This window comes from Glycine max, chromosome 15 (genome assembly GCF_000004515.6).
Source record: "Glycine max cultivar Williams 82 chromosome 15, Glycine_max_v4.0, whole genome shotgun sequence".
Classification (NCBI taxonomy): Eukaryota; Viridiplantae; Streptophyta; class Magnoliopsida; order Fabales; family Fabaceae; genus Glycine; species Glycine max.
Window position 1 is genome coordinate 1,859,318 of NC_038251.2, and position 19,071 is coordinate 1,878,388.

General features: G+C 33.9%; 1 protein-coding gene across 6 annotated transcripts; it reads right to left on the bottom strand.

Annotated features, from left to right (window-relative positions):
• Positions 1–10,947: 10,947 nt before the first annotated feature.
• LOC100809038 (protein FLX-like 3) lies at positions 10,948–16,777 on the bottom strand. 6 transcript variants are annotated; one of them, XR_005888723.1, is made up of 7 exons: positions 16,554–16,771; positions 15,835–16,386; positions 15,557–15,720; positions 15,326–15,405; positions 14,987–15,235; positions 13,144–13,222; positions 10,948–11,626 (listed from the first exon to the last, which is right to left on the bottom strand). XR_005888723.1 is itself a non-coding variant. In XM_003546624.4 (5 exons), the coding sequence occupies exons 2-5, from the start codon at positions 16,374–16,376 to the stop codon at positions 15,152–15,154; spliced, it is 861 nt and encodes a 286-aa protein (XP_003546672.1). In that variant the 5' UTR covers positions 16,377–16,386; positions 16,554–16,771; the 3' UTR covers positions 11,362–15,151. The 6 variants fall into 6 exon arrangements, 2 of the variants coding, with proteins under 2 accessions (XP_003546672.1, XP_006597186.1); XR_005888726.1 differs by lacking the exon at positions 13,144–13,222 and having other exon boundaries at positions 15,566–15,720; XR_418237.4 differs by lacking the exon at positions 13,144–13,222.
• Positions 16,778–19,071: the final 2,294 nt, after the last annotated feature.

The window sequence follows — 19,071 nt, forward strand, 5'->3', positions numbered from 1 at the left end:
CATGAAGCTGAATACAAGCTCTACACTTGCTGTTAACAGCAAAAGTTGCCAAGAATATTTAATCTATATACAAATAAATTTAACAAAACTATTCGTTTTATTTATAAATAAATAATATCTTCATTATCAAACGAGTCTAACTCAGTTAATTAAACATCATACGTAAATTATTATAAATCCCTTTTAATAATGTCTTTGATTCCTATAAATAAATAAAAAATTATTATAAATTATTATATATATCTTGTCTTTTTTTTTCTTTCTCTATGAAAAATGTGTACTTAAGTCTTAGCATGTCCCTCGGATTATATTTTTTCGTTTATGTTTAACTTCTCATTTATGGAACTTTTGAGTTAAACTTATATTTCTAAAAATTATACTATTTTTAAAAATAAATATATAATAGATATATACTGTTGGTATAATAAAATATTATACTATCATCCAATAAAATTTTCTCAATTAGCTATATAGCATGCTTGCTGAAAAACATATTTTAAATAAAAGATAATAAGACTTTTAAATTTAATAAATAATATCTATTAAACGACATTTTAGTTTAATAAATATCACTTTACATAATATAATATTATATTTATATTAATGTTACTTGTGTTAATATACATATTATAAAATATATCTTTAATTTTAATTTTATACCTTTTAATTCTACTATTTTAAGTATAAATAAGGTTAGCTCGAAAATGAAGCCGTTGCAATTCTTGTGAATTCGGATATTCCGTCTATTTTTAAATCATTTTCATACTCGCCTAACGGACACCAATTGCATTGATCTCGCTAAATTTGATTTTTCATTATTTTATTTTGGCTAATTGGTAAGTTGTGAGCGGTGTTCATTCGATTTCACTCATTGTTTCCTCTATTATTATTATTATTATTGTGGAATTGATAATTCCTCATCTTGTTCTCGCAGTTACTGTGAATGAATTCCAAGTGCAGCGCGAAATGTTCATGAAGCTGAGTAGTTCAATACACATGGTAACATGCTCCCCTGCTTCTTCATGCTTAATTTGTTCATTTGCATTGAATTTTAATTTGTTGAAACTAATGCAAAACATCATCTACGTGTTGATTTAACTCACTGTTGTTGTACTAGTCAAATCAATATAAACTGCCACAGCACTTTATCAGTAAATCTGAAAACACAGTTCCGCTGTGTTGCCTTATTATTCATTCAAATTTAAATACTAAGCAATGATTACTATGCTAGAATTTGCTGATAAGTCCGCAACGCTTTTCTGCTTTAAGCATTGAATAGAAGCAACAAATAATTACATATGAACTCTGCTGTATACTATAGAAATATCGGGAGAATATCTTGGTTCGTTTTCATCATAATATGAACCAATGTAGAAGTATTGCACTGGCTATTTGGTGATCAGTGATTAGAGAAAAAGAAAATGTAGGCGGTATGAACAGCTAAGAGTGTCACCTTAATTTGTAAATTGATCTCATATTACTAAATCACGTGACTAGTTCATGCGAAACTGAATTGCCTCTGATGTATTAAGATACTTCAATATATTCAAAGCTTTGCCTGTGAATGTCCTTGGCTTTTCAGCTTCAGACTGGCTTTGAATCTCAACAGTGACATCCTTTAAGTAATGTCTCCAGCATCTGAACTCAGGTTCATCTTTACAGGAGCCTGGATTTTCTTCTCTATCAAATAATTCATGACAAAGGAACTTCACGTTCATAATAATTTAACTCTCAGTTATATCAAAAGCTAACGACAAGTAATGCTTTGTCTTTTCACCTTCCCTCTAGTTTTAAAAAATACAGTATCCTTCCTCATTTTGAAAAAAATAATCCTTTTGCTATAGAAGGAGGTAACCACAATTTCTTCAAATTAAAGGGAAGTTGTGTTTTATTTTAAAAAATGAAATTTTTTTATACTACCTTCTACTTGTATAATATCGGGATGGAAGCTGCAAAGTGAACCATCTAAAAGGCATTGGTAAGCATATGCTGGTTTTGATGAGCTGACAGACCATATCAGACATTTTACTTCTACTTGTTGTACTTGTCCTGGCCAGAGAATCTCCTGTGCTTTGAAAAACTAGTTGAAGAACCAAAGATAAAAAATAAAAAAAATATCACTTGAATATCTCAGGTTTCAAGCTTCAAAAAAGACATCAATACATTGTATACTATATAGGTGAAATTATACCTGTCCATAAAAATAATTTAGATTCACTGTTGGTTGGTTGAACATCTCAATACAACTTCTCACTGCAACATCCAAACCAAGGCGACCTCCAAGACTTAGTTTGAGCGTGACAGTAGCCTTTACATGAGGTGTCATACCCTGGAAAGATGGAATAACATAACCTTCGTAATTGAGTTGTTCAATTTTTGGGGCATCAACCTCAACATCCAGTGGTTTTTCAAAACCTTTGTTTGAGAAGGACATAGTTCTAAGGTTAGAACACGCAATCTCTATCCTAGAACATGAGTTGAAGCACAAGTGCAAAGTCTCCAAACGGGCATGCTCAAAAACAAATTTTGATCCGTAGATACCAGTCCACGTGATACAATCAGAAACATACGCTTTAATCGACCCATTTATGTGTAAGATGAGGGTAAGAAGATTTGGAGCTTCAATCTTAAGCTTGTCCTCAAGTTTTTGTTCAACTTCAACACAACTAAGCCTGGGAAGGTTGCAAATTTTAAGGGACCCCATGTTACCAATTTCTTTGAGAACAAGTTTCTCAAGCAAGGGGGAGTAAGATAGTATCTTCCGAGCCACATAACTACTTGCATTGTTGTTTTTAGAAAGATACGAATGATTAAAAGATAAAGAAACTCAGGATATTACTGCAGAAGAAAGGTTGTTTTATTGATCTGAAAAGCAGAGTGCATTTTACAAAGAGATGCTAAAATATATAGATAAAACTCCTATGGGTTGTTGCCTAAAAAATAGAAGATAAATTTAAAACCAACATAACAGCATAATAGCCTAACAACATATCTGAACAGCATAACAACCTAACAACATATCTGCAGCATAACAACATATCCTAAAAAAAACTAGCAACAATTTAAAAAATTTGTTTCAAGAGTCAAACAGTTAACACTCCTCCTTGACTCTGGAACAACACACACCAAGCCTCTGCCTCAAGAATTCATATCTAGCTTTAGGAAGCGCCTTTGTTAGGATATCAGCACTTTGTTCCTTTGTTGTGCAGTAAATTAATTTCACTTCTCCTTCCTTTTGTGCCTCCCTGAGAAAATAGAGCTTTATCTTGAAGTGTTTTGTTTTGCCATGAAACACTGGATTATTTGAAATTGAAATTGCAGCTTGATTATCCACAAATATCTGCGTACTATCCTATTGTTCCATATGCAAATCTGTCATAAGCTTTCTGATCCAAAGAGCTTGATTTACAGCAGCAGTTGCAGCAACATATTCTGCTTCTGCTGTGGATTGAGCTATTACTTCCTGTTTCTTTGAATACCATGAGAAAATTCCAGAACCAAAGCTAAAAAGATAACCTGACGTACTTCTCATATCATCAGCACATCCAGCCCAATCACTATCAGAATAACCATGAAGTCTGAAGTTTTTAACATAATGGTATCTAATTCCAAAATCAATTGTGCCTTTAACATATCTAAGAATTCTTTTTGCTGCCTGAAAATGAATTCTACTAGCACAGTTCATGTACCTTGATAACAAGCTTACTGCATGCAAGATGTCAGGCCTTGATGCACTTAAATACATTAGGCAGCCTATAAGGCTCCTATACAGCTTTTCATCCACTTTTTCAGCTCCATCTTCTTTGTAAAACTTCTCCTTTTGATTCATTGGAGTTGCAGTTGGTTTGCACCATTCCATGTTGAACTTCTTGAGAATTTCATTTGCATATTTTTCCTGGCAAAGAAATATTTCATTCTGTTTTTGATCCACCTGCATACCGAGAAAGAATGTCATCCTTCCAAGGTCTGTCATTTCAAAAGCATCTTTCATTTCTTCCTTGAACTTGTCAATATGCTCCCCGCTGCTTCCCGAAACCAGTAGATCATCAACATATAGAGATACTACAAGCATTTCACCATTAGTCTTCTTCACATATAAAGTAGATTCACTTAAACTTTTTTTGAAGCCTAAGTTCACCAAGTGTGCATCAATTCTGCTATACCATGACCGCGGTGCCTGCTTTAAACCATACAAAGCTTTCCTTAATCGATATACTTTCTCCTCCTGTCCTTGAACAACGAACCCTTCAGGTTGCTCAACAAAAATTTCTTCCTCCAAGTATCCATTTAAGAAGGCTGATTTCACATCCATTTGATGTATAATCCAACCTTTTTGTGCAGCAAGAGACATCAACATTCTTATGGTTTCTAGTCTGGCAACTGGGGCAAAAGTCTCTGAAAAATCAACACCAAACACTTGAGCATATCCTTTAACAACAAGCCTTGCCTTGTATTTGTTTACAGAACCATCTGAGTTGAGCTTAGTTCTATAAACCCACTTGACACCAATCGCTTTCTTATGGTTAGGTCTGTCCACCAGCTCCCATGTTTTATTTTTTTCAATCATTATAAGCTCCTCTTTCATTGCATTTCTCCATTTCTGATCAGCTGTAGCTTCTTCATATCCCTCAGGCTCCATTACAGCAACATTACACCTTTGGTAGATGTCTGAAAGTGATCTGGTTCCTCTAATGGGTTCTTCATCAACATCTTCATTCTCCTCCTGAAACTCAGACCTCTTATCATTTTTCCAGTCCCAACTATCTGACTCCAGAAATTTGACATCCCTGCTGACGATTACTTTGTTGCTCTGTGGTAGGTAGATTCTGTAGGCCTTTGAAGTTGAGCTATAACCCACAAAAATTCCAGGTTCTGCTTTCTTGTCAAGCTTGTCTCTCTTTACTTGAGGTATGTAGGAGAAACATAGGCAGCCAAATGTCTTCAGATTTGTTAGCTTTGGTTTGTAGTCGTGCCATGCTTCAAATGGAGTCTTTTTCTACAAAGCTTTTGTTGGTAACCTATTCAGCAAAAAAACTGTTGTGTGTGCAGCCTCTGCCCAAAATTCCTTTGGTAGCCCTTTGTCATGAAGTAAGCACCTTGTCATCTCCATAATTGTTCGGTTTTTCCTTTCGACAACACCATTCTGTTGCGGAGTGTATGGTGCTGTCAATTGATGTTCAATGCCTGCATCTACACAAAACTTGTTAAATTTTTCAGAGGTATATTCAGTTCCATTATCGGACCTGATCACCTGCATCTTGCATCCACTTTGAGTTTCAACCCAAGCTTTAAAATTCACAAAGATGTCAGCAACATCAGATTTAAACTTCATAGAATAAATCCAACACATTCTTGAATAATCATCAATGAATGCAATATAATACTTACTGCCATTCAATGATGGTGTTTTCATGGGTCCTCCCACATCTGTGTGTACTAACTACAGCTTTTGTGAAGCCCTCCAAGTCTTGTTTTGTTGAAAAGGAAGTCTGGTTTGCTTTCCATATTGGCAAGCAACACATTTTGGAGGTAAATCGTCTAATTCTGGCATATCTTTCACTATGTTGTTCTTTTTCATGAAAAGTAGTGCAGCATGATGAAAGTGCCCCAATCTCTTGTGCCAAAGCATTGTATTATCATCCTCTTTGTGTACAGCTGCTTGCTGCTCCTCATTCATCAAGTCCAAGACAAAACTCTTGCCTTTCATTTGAACTTTGATCATTTCTATGTTGTTTGCATCTTTAATCACACAGTTTTTGTCCTCAAACAGCACCTTATATCCTTTCTCCAGCAGTTGAGTAACACTTAAAAGGTTTTGATTAATTTAGGGAACATATAATACATCAGAAATTAATTTCAAACCTGAGTGGCCTTCAATTGCAACCGTTCCCTTGCCTTTTACTGCAATGAGTGCTCCATTTCCAATTCTGACTTTGGAAATAGTTGTCTCATCCAATTCTTTGAAAAGTTCACGATCATAAGTCATGTGGTTTGTGCAACCACTGTCTATAAGCCAGCTCTCCGTAGTGGTGTTGGTTGCAAAGCATGATGCTACAAACAGCTGCTCCTCCATAGGCTGATCTTCAGCAGCCTTGGCTTCTCCTTGTTGTTGTTGTTGAGTCTTGCATATTCTTTCCACATGTCCTAATTGACCACACTTGTGGCATTTTATGTCTGGTCTCCACCAACACTTGTTGTGTGGGTGATTATTTTTTTTGCAATAAGGACAAGGTGAAAAGACACGTGTCTTGCTGCTTTGGCTATTTTTGTTGTTGCTCTGCTTCTTCTTGTTATTTTTGCCTCCTTTGTAATTCTGTGATCTGGCCTGAAAAGCACCCTCAACAGACCCTTCTTGCCTCATAAGCCTCCTTTGTTCTTGTGCTTGTAGTGCATTCAACAATTCTGCCAATGTAATACTTGACAAATTCCTTGAATTCTCCAGAGATGCAATTGTGGCTTCAAACTTTTCAGGTATTGTGACTAGAATTTTTTGAACAATTCTAGCGTCTGAAAATTCAGTACCTAGGAGCCTTACATTATTGACTATGCCAATAAGCCTATCAGAGTATTCCTTAATCGTTTCTGATTCCTTCATTCTCTGCATCTCAAATTCTCGGATAAAATTCAGCACCTGCATGCCTTTAACCTTTTCATTTCCTTCATACTCTTGTTTCAGAAAGTCCCAAATCTGATTGGCTGTTTTAAGTGTCATTATTCTGGCTAGAATGGTGGATGAAACTGTTGCAAGCAAAGTTGCTTTTGCTTTTGACTTTCTCTGCTTCCTTTCTTTGTGATTTTTGATTTGAGCAACCGTTGGATTGTCCGGCAAGGGTTCGACTTCGTACACATCTTCAACAGCTTCCCACAAATCACCTGCTTCGAGATAGGCTTCCATTCTAAAAGCCCAGAGATGATAACTTTTACCATCAAACAGCGGAAGTGTAAGTGGAATGGATGAACCTTCTGGATTCATTCTGACCAGGTTATGTGTGTTTGTGTTTTGAATGTGTATGGGTTCTCTCAATCTCTCAGATCCCTCAGAATAAGGCTCAGGATACCAATTTGTTGTTTTTAGAAAGATACGAATGATTAAAAGATAAAGAAACTCAGGATATTACTGCAGAAGAAAGGTTGTTTTATTGATCTGAAAAACAGAGTGCATTTTACAAAGAGATGCTAAAATATATAGATAAAACTCCTATGGGTTGTTGCCTAAAAAATAGAAGATAAATTTAAAACCAGCATAACAGCCTAACAACATATCTGAACAGCATAACAACCTAACAACATATCTGCAGCATAACAGCATATCCTAAAAAAAACTAGCAACAATTTAAAAAATTTGTTTCAAGAGTCAAACAGTTAACATGCATAAACCCTCAACAAAACTAGCTCTTCAAGGCAATTAAACTGTGCATGATCACTAGGAAATAATGGTTCTCCCATGATAGAAGAACCCTGTATATTCAGTGTGAGAAAGAATTTCGCAGAAAAAAATATCCTGAGTCAGAGAGTATGTTATGTTTGAAAAACTAAGTTTGAGATGCTTGACATAATTTTTCAGAACCAGACTGATCCAATCATGGATATAAGTAATGATTTTAGAGAGGTAAAGCATACCCTTGATGTCAAAAGGACGTCTTTCCCGGACTAAGTGTAGGTTCAATACGAAGCTGTGAATGATTGGATTCCCCTCTGGTGATCGTAGAGAGGACAAAGAATCATCAACCAAAGGCAAAAAGCTTTGGAGATTCTGAGTACTTTCGTTAAAGGAAAAGTGCAATATGGAGAGTGAATTCCGTATGTTAAGCCAGCACCAGCAGTTGGTAAGAATAGAAGGATGTGCTGCAAAATGGGGTCTGGCAACTGAGTTATCATATCAATATCAGTAATATCTGCCTCCTTTTCCTGTCTCATATTTTCCGCTGAGAAGAAAGGGGTTTGGTTGTCAATTAGCAATGAAGCAAATGAGCTCAACTCACAATATAATAATCAATTACTGATTATTATCTATTTAATTTATTTATAGTAACCTCCCATCCATGGTTTTGGAAGTGTTTGTGAAACTGAAAGCGGATTCCAGCATTCAGGCAGTCGTGATTCGGAAGCCGTTAAATAAAGAAGGTTAATAAGTCAAAGCGTTCACTTCATAAATCATAACAGTATTAATAATAAAGTTTATTTAAACAAAATAAATAAGATTACAAGAAACTAAGTAAATTTAAACAATCCTTCTTAAATGTTTCCTTAATTAAATAGGTTGGTTTTAAATCTTTAAACTTGACAGTAATATGATATAATTTGAATATTCTTATAATTTAAACATATTATTAATTTTTACAATTTTATTTTTGGTGTTATTTAATAATGATATTATTCTACCATTGGGTTTAAGGATTTAGGTCTTTAAGTAAAATTAGTATTTCAATGGTTGTTTTTTTTCTATTTAATCTAAAAACATTTATTTATTATAAATTTTAACTATAATATATATAATTCTTATATTTAAAAATATTACTTATTATAAATTTTAATTATTTCTAAGTAAATATTTATCCTATACAATGTACAAACTGAAATACTGATTGTTTTTTATTACAATTTGGTTATACAAGAACAAGACAATGATAACTCAGCTATTACATTAAAGCGGAATTCTAATTATGGTATTCTTCATGCACGAGATTCTCTGAGATCAAGCATACCTTATTCACGCTTCTGTATGTTACGGGTGAAGAGGTCTATGGGGTGGTGTATTGTCGTCTTAAGTGTTGCTTACTCTCATCAATTATTGTAAGTCTCGACAATTATAATCAAAGACCAATGTTATCTAGACATTCCTAAATATGAAATATCCCAACAACATTTTCAATTTTTTTTCTTTACCTATCATATTATATTATTTAGGCTTAATTAAATTTTTCATACTTAAAAAATAGGTTGTTTTCATATCATTATTTAATATTTTTTTTTCAACTAATTACCTAGAAAAAAAATTGTTTCAATTTACTACCTGTCATTAGTTATCTTCCATTGAGTGATGATCTGACAAACGGAATATCATATCACCACACCTTATAACTGATTCATTATTGTCACATCATCATCTTCAATGACGTGATAATAATGTGTCAGTGATTAGACTTGATGACGCGTGACACTCTCTGTCTGTCAAGTAATACATTGAAAGAGTTTTATCAAATAAATTATTTGACAAAATAAATTTTTAGACAGTAATTTGAAAACGAACTATTTTTCATATATTAAAAACACATTTAAATCAATCTAAAAAATAATTTTTAGTTAACAAATGATAAGAAAGAGTTTTATCAAAATAAATAATTTAATTTAAAAAAAATGATAAATGATAAATTTTATTATTTTATTGAAAATAAAAACAAAAATAATATTCCTAAATTTAAGTTAGGTTTAAAAGCAAATCTTATGAATTAATAAAAAAAAATCATTTCTCAAATACTTTTATTTGATCAAATAAATTAGTAAACTTGTCAAAAAATTAAAAATTAATTAAAATAACTTGATGAATATATATGTAATTTAATTTTATATAAATTTAAGAAAATTTATCCTATTTGTTTTTTAAAGATAATTTATCATTCAAAATAAGAAATACATTAAATTAGTAAGATATTTTTTTATTAGTAGAAATAAAAAAATACTATTTGAAATTTACAATAACTCACTATCAATTTATCATATTTAACCACCTGAACTATATTAATAAAATAATATTAAAAGTGAGATTAAAGAGTTAAAATACATACATTTAATACTAAGACAAAACTAAAAAAGAACCCAACAAGAACAAATGGTAAGATATATATTTTGGGTCCAAAGAATAGTGAAGGTAAAGTAAAGAAATATATAACATATTACATGTATACATTGATCATAGATATCAAAACATCAATTATGTATGATTTAAATATGTTTTGCATATATGAAAAATAGATCATTTTTAGATTATTATCTAAAAATTTATTTTTTTTATCATTATTGTTTATCGTACTAATATTTTTCTTTCTCCGGTGTATACCTCTAGGTGTCTTTTAAAATTAAATGTCCATTTATTTTTATCCTATATTCTATTTCTATATGTTGCAGGGTGCAGAGGTATTTGGAATGTTCCGTGGTCTGTTGCTTACTCTTGTCTTATCAGTCACTAACAATTATACTTTATTCCAAAAGTTAAGGCCCTCCTTGTACTTGGATTTTGTTCCTCTGTATTGGTAAAATTTTGGCCTTCTCAAAAAACAAAAATTAATGTTACATTTTTAAGAAATAAAATAAATTAAAAACAATTTGTACACTCCAATTTTTTTAAAAAAAAAATCTCTTATTTAACTCCTCCAAAAGCAAATATACATAGGTTAATATTAACTTATAAATAAAATTTAACTCATGTTACTTTTATTTTCTTCTCTAAATGCTTCTGCAAAAAATTATCCAATGAAGTTCTTCTATACAAAATGTTTGTTCCCATTCAATCCCTTTGTTAGATTCCCATTCATGTTTGTCTGTTAATGCCTACTTGGCTTAAAAATAATGAAAGACCATCTTTAAAAAATGAAAGCAAATACCAAGAAAAAATCGTAATTATTTAGGACTAAAAAGTATGCAAAAACTATTCGAAACTAACGAAAGACTAGCACAATAACTACATAAGAATGGATAAAGGAATTTACAAAATACTAAATAAGTTACCAAATGAAAAAAAAAAATCATGCTATTTTTGCAAGACCAAATAGAAAATTCGGCCACAACTTTATAACCCTTAAAATAGTAAAACCTAATAAGTAACGGGCATCTAGTTCAGTGAAAAATAAACCGCAATCACACGATCAAAAGCAACTGCACCAAAATCAACCATTAAGGAAACAGAAAACTGAAATAGATGGGTAAGAAATTGGAAACCATCCGCATCAATAGTCTCTCAACTCCTGTTGAGCAGCTTTGATCATAACCAAGATGAGAACGTAAAGCTGTCCACGCATGAAGATAACACAAATCAACAAAATATGAAATGCTGAGTTGTCTGCAATGTGTAGGATTCGCATGGATATTATTCCACACGTTGCAAACATGACTATCTTTAAATGCCAAATCCAATGAGGAACAACAAAAAAAGTGTAAAAGAGGCTTCATTTTCTCGAGCCAGCCTCAAAACAATAGGTGGTGGATGAGTAGAATCAATCTGAATTTGGGCATGTACTGAACAATAGGTCAAGATAGATACTGAGGCATCCCTCAGACACGACACAGTAAGCAATATCTGAAGCAAGGACTCATGATCCATCTCGCAAAGTAAACTAACATTTGTAAGTTAGAAACAACCCATGCTTAGTTGCTTACCACCAAAGCTTTCATTTCCAATCTCACAATAATGTGATCCAACACAACAAACGCGTGCTAATGCGTTTATCTCAATCCATCACAGCCAGGTAAAATACATGCATCCACCAGTGACCAATGGTTCTTCAGTCAAATAAAAGCTTCAACTGATTTCACATTTTGAAATAATAAAGAACCTACCAGTGTTCTTCAAAATAAATATATGGGGTTTTTCGTTACTTCTCAGTCCCAAACAAGAATCCCAGCTTTCCATCTGCATCCACAATAAATATAAGATTAGGACGAAATAAATGGCAAGCTAATTGAATATGTATACAAAGTTCAGCAGGGGAAATACATGAGAAAGCATAATAAAAGACAAGTGAAAGAATATACTGCTGAATGCTATATTATATAGAAATAGTGGTTTCTGAACAAAACAAAAGAATCATTATATATAATAAGCAAACAAATCTGATGAGAACTAAATAAGTAAGCCACGAGACTGCTAGCATCCATCATCCTGATAAAGTAGTGCTCAAGTAACCTCAAAAGATTCATGAAGCTAATTGCTTAAGCATTTACCCAAAAAGAAATGAATGCAGGTATTCTTTGATCTAGGTGGAAATCAGATCAACAACAACAACAACAACGCCTTATCCCACTAGGTGGGGTCGGCTTGGAAATCAGATCAACATTATAGCTAATCCCAAGACCCTTATCTCAATAAGGAAGCTGACTATTCATCTTGTCTCCTTAATACTCTCAGTCAGGCTTATTCCAGAGACTGCAGATTCCAAGTCATACAATTCATGTTGAAGTCAGCAACAATAACTAAAATATAACCTAAATAAACTAGCCGCAGCTGATTGTCCTTCAACAAAGTAATCTCCAAAATTCCAAATTCTGCTAGATATGAATCCCTTGCAGAGAAAAGTACCAATAACAACTGGTATACTCAACCAACCACTGGAAATAAATGCAATCTATAAGATGTAAACGCTGAACTTTAGCTATAATGCATCCAACTTAACTGGGTGGTCCGGCAATCCAAAAGCAGCAAACAATATTGAATGATTTGATTAATGTTCCTTTGCTCATATTAGAAGCCTAACAACAACCAAAAGACCTATAGGAACATTGCATATAGAACTTTTCCACCCTGCAACTTCAGACCGCTCCAAGTATGCAACTATTTGATTGATAGGAGACCAATGGTTAAGAGAGTATATGTAAGGGCTAATAGAGGGGGAAACACAGTTGCAACTGAATAGCTTATAAATAGGGAGAGAAGAGGATGTAGTTAGGCAATTAAGAATTTACTCAGAAGTTGTTAGGAGAGGAGAGGTCTCTTGAATATCTCACTGTATTCTATGGTCACATTGACCAGCAAACCCAATTAATAAAATACAGGCTCATTGCCTTTATTCTTTTCTAAAACTTTGCATTGTATCAGTTGAAACCTATCATTGAGCCTATAGAAGATCATAGTTCTTGAGATTCTAAGTAGGACAGATTGACAACTAGCATTATATTAAATCATTACACTAATATAGAATTAAGATTTTAAATTCCTGATCATTACACTAAAACTTCTGGTTAGATGATATCACTAGAAACAAAACCAGAAGATGATCTAACACTAATATACCCTAATTCAGGTGTGCAACAATTAAGTTTCATAATAAGCAAAATACTGAACCGTACATGATTGTAAGCAGCAGGGTAACAAATAGCAAGTTCTACATTTGTTGCATCATTCAGACCGATAAAGAGAAGCAGAATACTTGCCTATGAGCTTTAGATCAACAGCTAGCCTTCACACACATTGCAGGCTCGAAGCCTTCTCTTCTGATATTCCACAGTGAATCTAGCAACATACGAGAATCCAGCATATCATGGAGGACCTTGACCAAAGAGATTTCAGCACCTCAACCAGTATAAAGAATGAGAAACTTTGTGATGGTATGAGATACAACACTACCAGTTCAATATTAAAAATGGCATAAAATGGATAACATCCCCCTGAAATCCTAAAGCTAGGCAGATATGTAAGCTCATCCTACCAGCCAATTTCTGGTCCACTTCAAATAAATAGTTTGCAAGAGCAACACAAGACCTATATCACTACTATCTAGCTGGGTGAATGTAAAATTTCCATGAACTCAGCTTCTCATGTAAAACAATACTTTGTAATTGATACCAATCTCCATATAGTATTAACCAACTTAAAGCACTCAAGGTCTATCTCAACAACAACATAAGTCTTATCCTACAAAATCTCATAGCCAGTCCCAATTCCAGGTAAAGCAGGACATTTGTGTTAGACCCTCAGTAGTCAAAGTAAAACGTGTTGAAATCCCAAAAGGTCTAACTGAACAATTCAGATTTTTTAGAGCAATAGGTACAATATACATCTATATATGTATCCACTCCATCTGCATTCATTGTATTATTGGTTTTCCACAATCAACAAACATAACAGAATCCCAGATTATCTAAAGAGGAAAACACATGCCCCAGCACATTGTTATAGCCTACAATGCAAATGCGTCATCAACAATGCCATTTTAAGGCAAAAGCAACACATTTCACCAGTCACCCTCCATGCCAGAAAATGTAGTAGTTATTACCAGAAACAGAAACTTCTCATAGAAGATAAGGAACAAAAATGATTGAATACTCCCAAACTTAAATGTTCTGCGTAGGTAAATAAATCAACTCCAAAAGTGAGTACAGCCACCTTCAATACAAGCATCTTTTCCGGAAAATGAAAAAAAAATTAATTCCACTCGTCATTGAGAGCTTGCAACTTCATCTCCAAGAAAAGGGTGTCCTATATACACCCCAGAAGTCATTCCCAACATAAGCCATTCCCAAATTTATATTTCCAATAATTTGAGCAGGATGATGCCTGTTTTACCGGTTGCAGAAGTCCACTGGCTATAGCCAAATGAAATCCAACATGCCACCAACATCTCCAGCACTTCTGGGCAAGGTTTATCCAATCTTACAAATAGTTAAAAATTTAAATCTATCACACTATCCTAACAGAAACATACTCTAATTGTAGAAAAAGAGCAACTTTTCATTTTGTTCACTTGAGTAAACTAGAAAATATAACCTAATATAAAATATGCTTCAATTTCCTCTACATGTGGTCACTCCTCTGACAAAGTAGTAATTACCCAGTAGACTAATTCCAAAACCACACATCCATAATCCTTGACACAAAATGCATTCAACAACACCACTCATTCAACATATTGCCAGGAGTTCAACAAGGAGCATATGCAACAGCAGTTGAAAGTTGAAACAAAATATCCATAGTCTTGTAATAATGCTAGCCTGACAAACCCCTCATCTATTTAACTTCAGCCCGCATGATTCAGCACATGGGAGTTACAAAACCTCAACCTTATAATGCTGCATTCCAGCTCATGATGAACAGAAAACAAACTTTTACCCAGAAGAAAGACAACAATAAGCAACCAAAAACATAACAATAATTGAAACATGAAATATGTATCAATGGAAGATAGATAAAGTGAAGAATTCCATCATACTAAATTATAAACTGAGATACTGCAGCAATGTTTTCTTTAAAAAAAAGCAAAGCGACACTAAAACCTACATATGCCAGTTTAGGACTAAATATATCCAGAGTTCCAGATAAAATGACCACTGTTGTCGCATGCATACACAGAAGGACATCAAACTCAATCTCAGCTATTCTGCAAATAGAGAAGGCAAAGTGATAGCAAGCCTTTCTTCATCACCAATAGCAATAACTTGAATTTCAACGACGATTCATGTGTGGCTTCTCATGCTCCTTTCTTGAGGCAGCACCCGCCCCATACATAGGACCTTTATCTGCAGCACCCTGAACAGCAGAACATGAAAAGTGAACACCATATCCATCTTCAAATTAAGGAGTGCTTAATCTAAAATCTGTAAATTAAGGAACACATACCAGGTGAACACTGCCATATCCATCTGCATATGGAGCTGGAAAACCCTCTGGGCTACCAAATTTTGTTCCATAAGGCCCACCTTCATAAATGAAGCAAACATGAAACAAAGGGACAAAAGAACAACAATTTGTAATTTATCTAACAACCTCAGCTGCGAATAAATACACGGGTGTTATTTATTGAAGGATACAAAATTCTGCAAAAAGGACAATATAACAAACAAGTCATACCTGTCATACCTGACATACCAGCACCCCAATGTCTGCTATCAGCACTAGCAAGCTCAGCACGTAATTTCTCAACTTCCCGGGCCATGGAAACCAAATTTTTCTCCATTGACTGCCTCTGTTCCATGAACTCCATGTTTGCCTTCTTTTCGTAATCCACCATGGTTCTGAAAAACAAAAATGAAATCATCATCAGTTTAAGCATACAGATGAGGAAATACCTACCACAAAAGGGTTTGACAAAAGAAAACGGAAACCCTGTCAGCAATTGAGCCACGCACCTGGCATGCATTAGCTCTTGGTGCAGGCCATCAATCTTAGCCCTCATCATAGGAATTTGTTGATTGTCTGCTTGTAACCTTGCAACATCTTGAGTGAGTGTCTGAACCTTCCCTGTCAGTTCTTGTTTGAGATTGTTAAGTTTCTTAACTTCAGATCGCAGTTGCATGACCTCATTCTTCAAAGGCTCATTTGCCCTAAGGTCAGCCTCCATCTTCATGCCTTTCTCAACAAGCTCCCTCGAATGCGCCTCATGCTCGGCGCGAATGTCACCAATGGCAAGATTCATGCGATGAAGCTCCTCCTTAGCGGCCCCAAGGTCTCGCTGCAACGCCATTCGGTCATCAATCAACCTCCTGTTGTCTGCCACGAGCCTTCGCATCTCGGCATGCTGAAATTCAAGTTCCTCTTCCAACACAGACGGATGAGGAGGAATAGGAGGCAGTGGTCGAGGCATGGGAGCCACCCGAGCATATGGCCCTTCCGGTGGGTAACCCCTTCGAGCATTCAAGGGTTCTCTGTGAACACGGTGTCTTGATGCCATGTCAAGTGACCTAAAAGGGTAAACGCAGATACAATTTCGATTACAATTGCAAAAATGTTGATATTCTGACAATTAGAATTGCAACTACAATTACAAGAAGAAAAGGCGAAAAGAATAATAATAAAAATAACCATAACAATGAAAAATAAAACTCAATTAAATTCGTTTCATACATACAGTAAAAAGATGCTTCAGAAGTAGACTTGGATCGTTGACAGATAAAGAGAGAGAAAAGAGTGAAGCTAAAAGGGAAAAGGGTCTTCTCCGATGGAACAAAGAACGCAAACACGGCAAACCCAGCAAACCCAGCAAGAACGCTACAATGAATGAATGAATAAAGGATTGATCCCAAAGCACTATTGTATTGTATCCTTGGCTTTTACGGCGTCGTTACATCACCAATCTCTCTTTTCAACAAAACATCATCTATCTATATAATTTTTTTTTTAAATAAGGCTTAAATATATTTTTTATTTCAGATATACATCCAAATTTTATTATCTTTGGTAAATAAAATTTTAAATCTATTTTTTTAATATTTGTTAAAAATATTTATTGTCACGACGTGTTTCAAAGATCGTTAGTATTTATTTCAAAATATATCTTAGTTTTTTTTATATATAAAAAAAACATATCTTAGTTTTTTTTATATATAAAAAAAACATATCTCAATTTTTTTTGAGAGAAGGTCATCTCCTTCTCTCTTCTCTTCTCCGACCACCTCCTCCTTAGCGCCACCGCTTTCAACCACTCATGGGTCCTTTGCATCAACATTGACGCTGATCCACTATGGGCCCCACTCCACCACCACCGTGGGTTTTAGCCACTGCAATCATCTTCCGTCATTGCAATGTTGAAAGTGGAGACGTCAAGTGAAACGGTGTCAGCGACCATCTTTGAGTGGAGCATTTCGATGAGCTTGAGCTTATTGGATTTGATGAGGGCAACGTTGTTGAAGCGCGTGTTGGGTTTGACAGCAAAGTCGTTGTCCATAAGGAGGATGAAGGGGTTGAATTCAACATGCAGGTGGTGGGAGGTGGCATAGGTTTCAAGGAAGAAGGGTGGTGGGAGGTGGGAGTTGGTGGAGGAGCTCGTGGAAGACGAAGGGTGGTGGGAGGTGGGAGTTGGTGGAGGAGCTCGTGGAAGACGAAGGGTGGGCCGAGTAGTTGGGCTGGGTGGAGGCCCATTGGAAGAGGCAGAGGGCGGAGGAGTCAGGCTAGTGGCAGAGGAGGTCGAGGAGCTGGGAGGGGGTGGTGGGTGACAAAAGTGGAAGATGAGAGTGCGAAAGAGGAGAATTCTCAATGTTTGATTTTTTTTTTTTACTTTAATTGATTTTAATCATTTCTAACTACTAGAAAAATCAAATTTGATTTCGAAACAAATATGAACAATTTTTTAGTCATCACAAATCACGTTATCAAATATTTAACAGACACGTATCATTTAATTGACGATATAGATCTAAAACAAAACTTTTTCAATATCTAGAAATAGATGCAAATGAAAAATTTAGAAGTGATCAAAATTCAGATATATATTAGAGATTAAAAATATATTTAAGTCTTAAAATAATTTAGGAATAATTAAGTTTTTATTCATCAATTAGGTCAATTTTTAACTCTCTTATTCTTTTGGTAACTTTTTTTTTTTGTTAATTTTCTATTAGTAATTTTAATACATGTTTGAAAGTTTTACGTTTAATAGAAAAAATTTCTTTTTTTTTCCTCTCACATTTGGTGCATTGGAAAGCAAGAAATGTTGTCCAACAAGCATTTTAAGACTTAAATGTTGACATAACAAATGAAATATCCATATCAACACAAAACATGACCATCACATAACATCATAGGTAAACATAATGTGTCAACCTCGTGGGTTTCATGTGGTGCCACATGACACAATGATTTTCCTATGATGTGATTATCATTTATGGTGTTAATATAGACATTTGTCACATAAGTATTAAATGACTAAAATTGTTAAGAAAAAATTAATGGAGAATTAAAAATTGTTAAATATTTTAACATATTATTTTTGTTAAACTAAAAAATTTAAAAACTAAATCTTAACTAACTTAATAAATTATATATTATTATTTTAGTATACAAAGACCATAACGACAATCAAACCAACAATCTCAATAATCCTACTCAAAAACCCATTATTAGGCTCATCATATTGAGTTTTATATATTTTGACTATAGTACAGTCCTTCAATCAAATTATGCCTAAATTTGCTATTTTCTAATTTTTAAAAATTGTGCTATATTCTTCTTTTTTCTCTCTTATAAAATTCATATCTTATTCCATTTTAATATAAAACAACAAATATTATGTATGCGTGATATTCACAAATAAGCATAGATAATAAAATGTAAAATGCAAGTATTGAAACTTTTTTTAAAAAACGAAACAATTAAAAATAACAAAAAAATTAGAGGTCGATTATTTGTTTATGAACATGGTTAGTGATATAATAGTATGGTTTCACTTGATCCATGCGACGGACTCAATGTATAAATAAAGTTGGTAATTGTTGCAGTTGAAAATATTAAGAATTAGTTTAATTAATATAGTGTTGTTTTAATGATGAGTTGCAAATATTTCACTATATTTGGGTCAAATTATTATCTAACCTATTGCAACACTACCATTTTTTTATGTATTAAGGTATCATTTAGTATTTGTTTTGATG

Excerpts from the sequence above, each read along its gene's own strand:
- LOC100809038 (XM_006597123.4), bottom strand. The coding sequence starts at position 16,376 with ATGGCATCAAGACACCGTGTTCACAGAGAACCCTTGAATGCTCGAAGG. Across the intron at positions 15,721-15,834 it reads CAAGAGCTAATGCATGCCAG|AACCATGGTGGATTACGAAA; the intron begins GTGCGTGGCTCA and ends TTTGTTTTTCAG. Across the intron at positions 15,236-15,325 it reads GATATGGCAGTGTTCACCTG|GGTGCTGCAGATAAAGGTCC; the intron begins GTATGTGTTCCT and ends TCTGCTGTTCAG.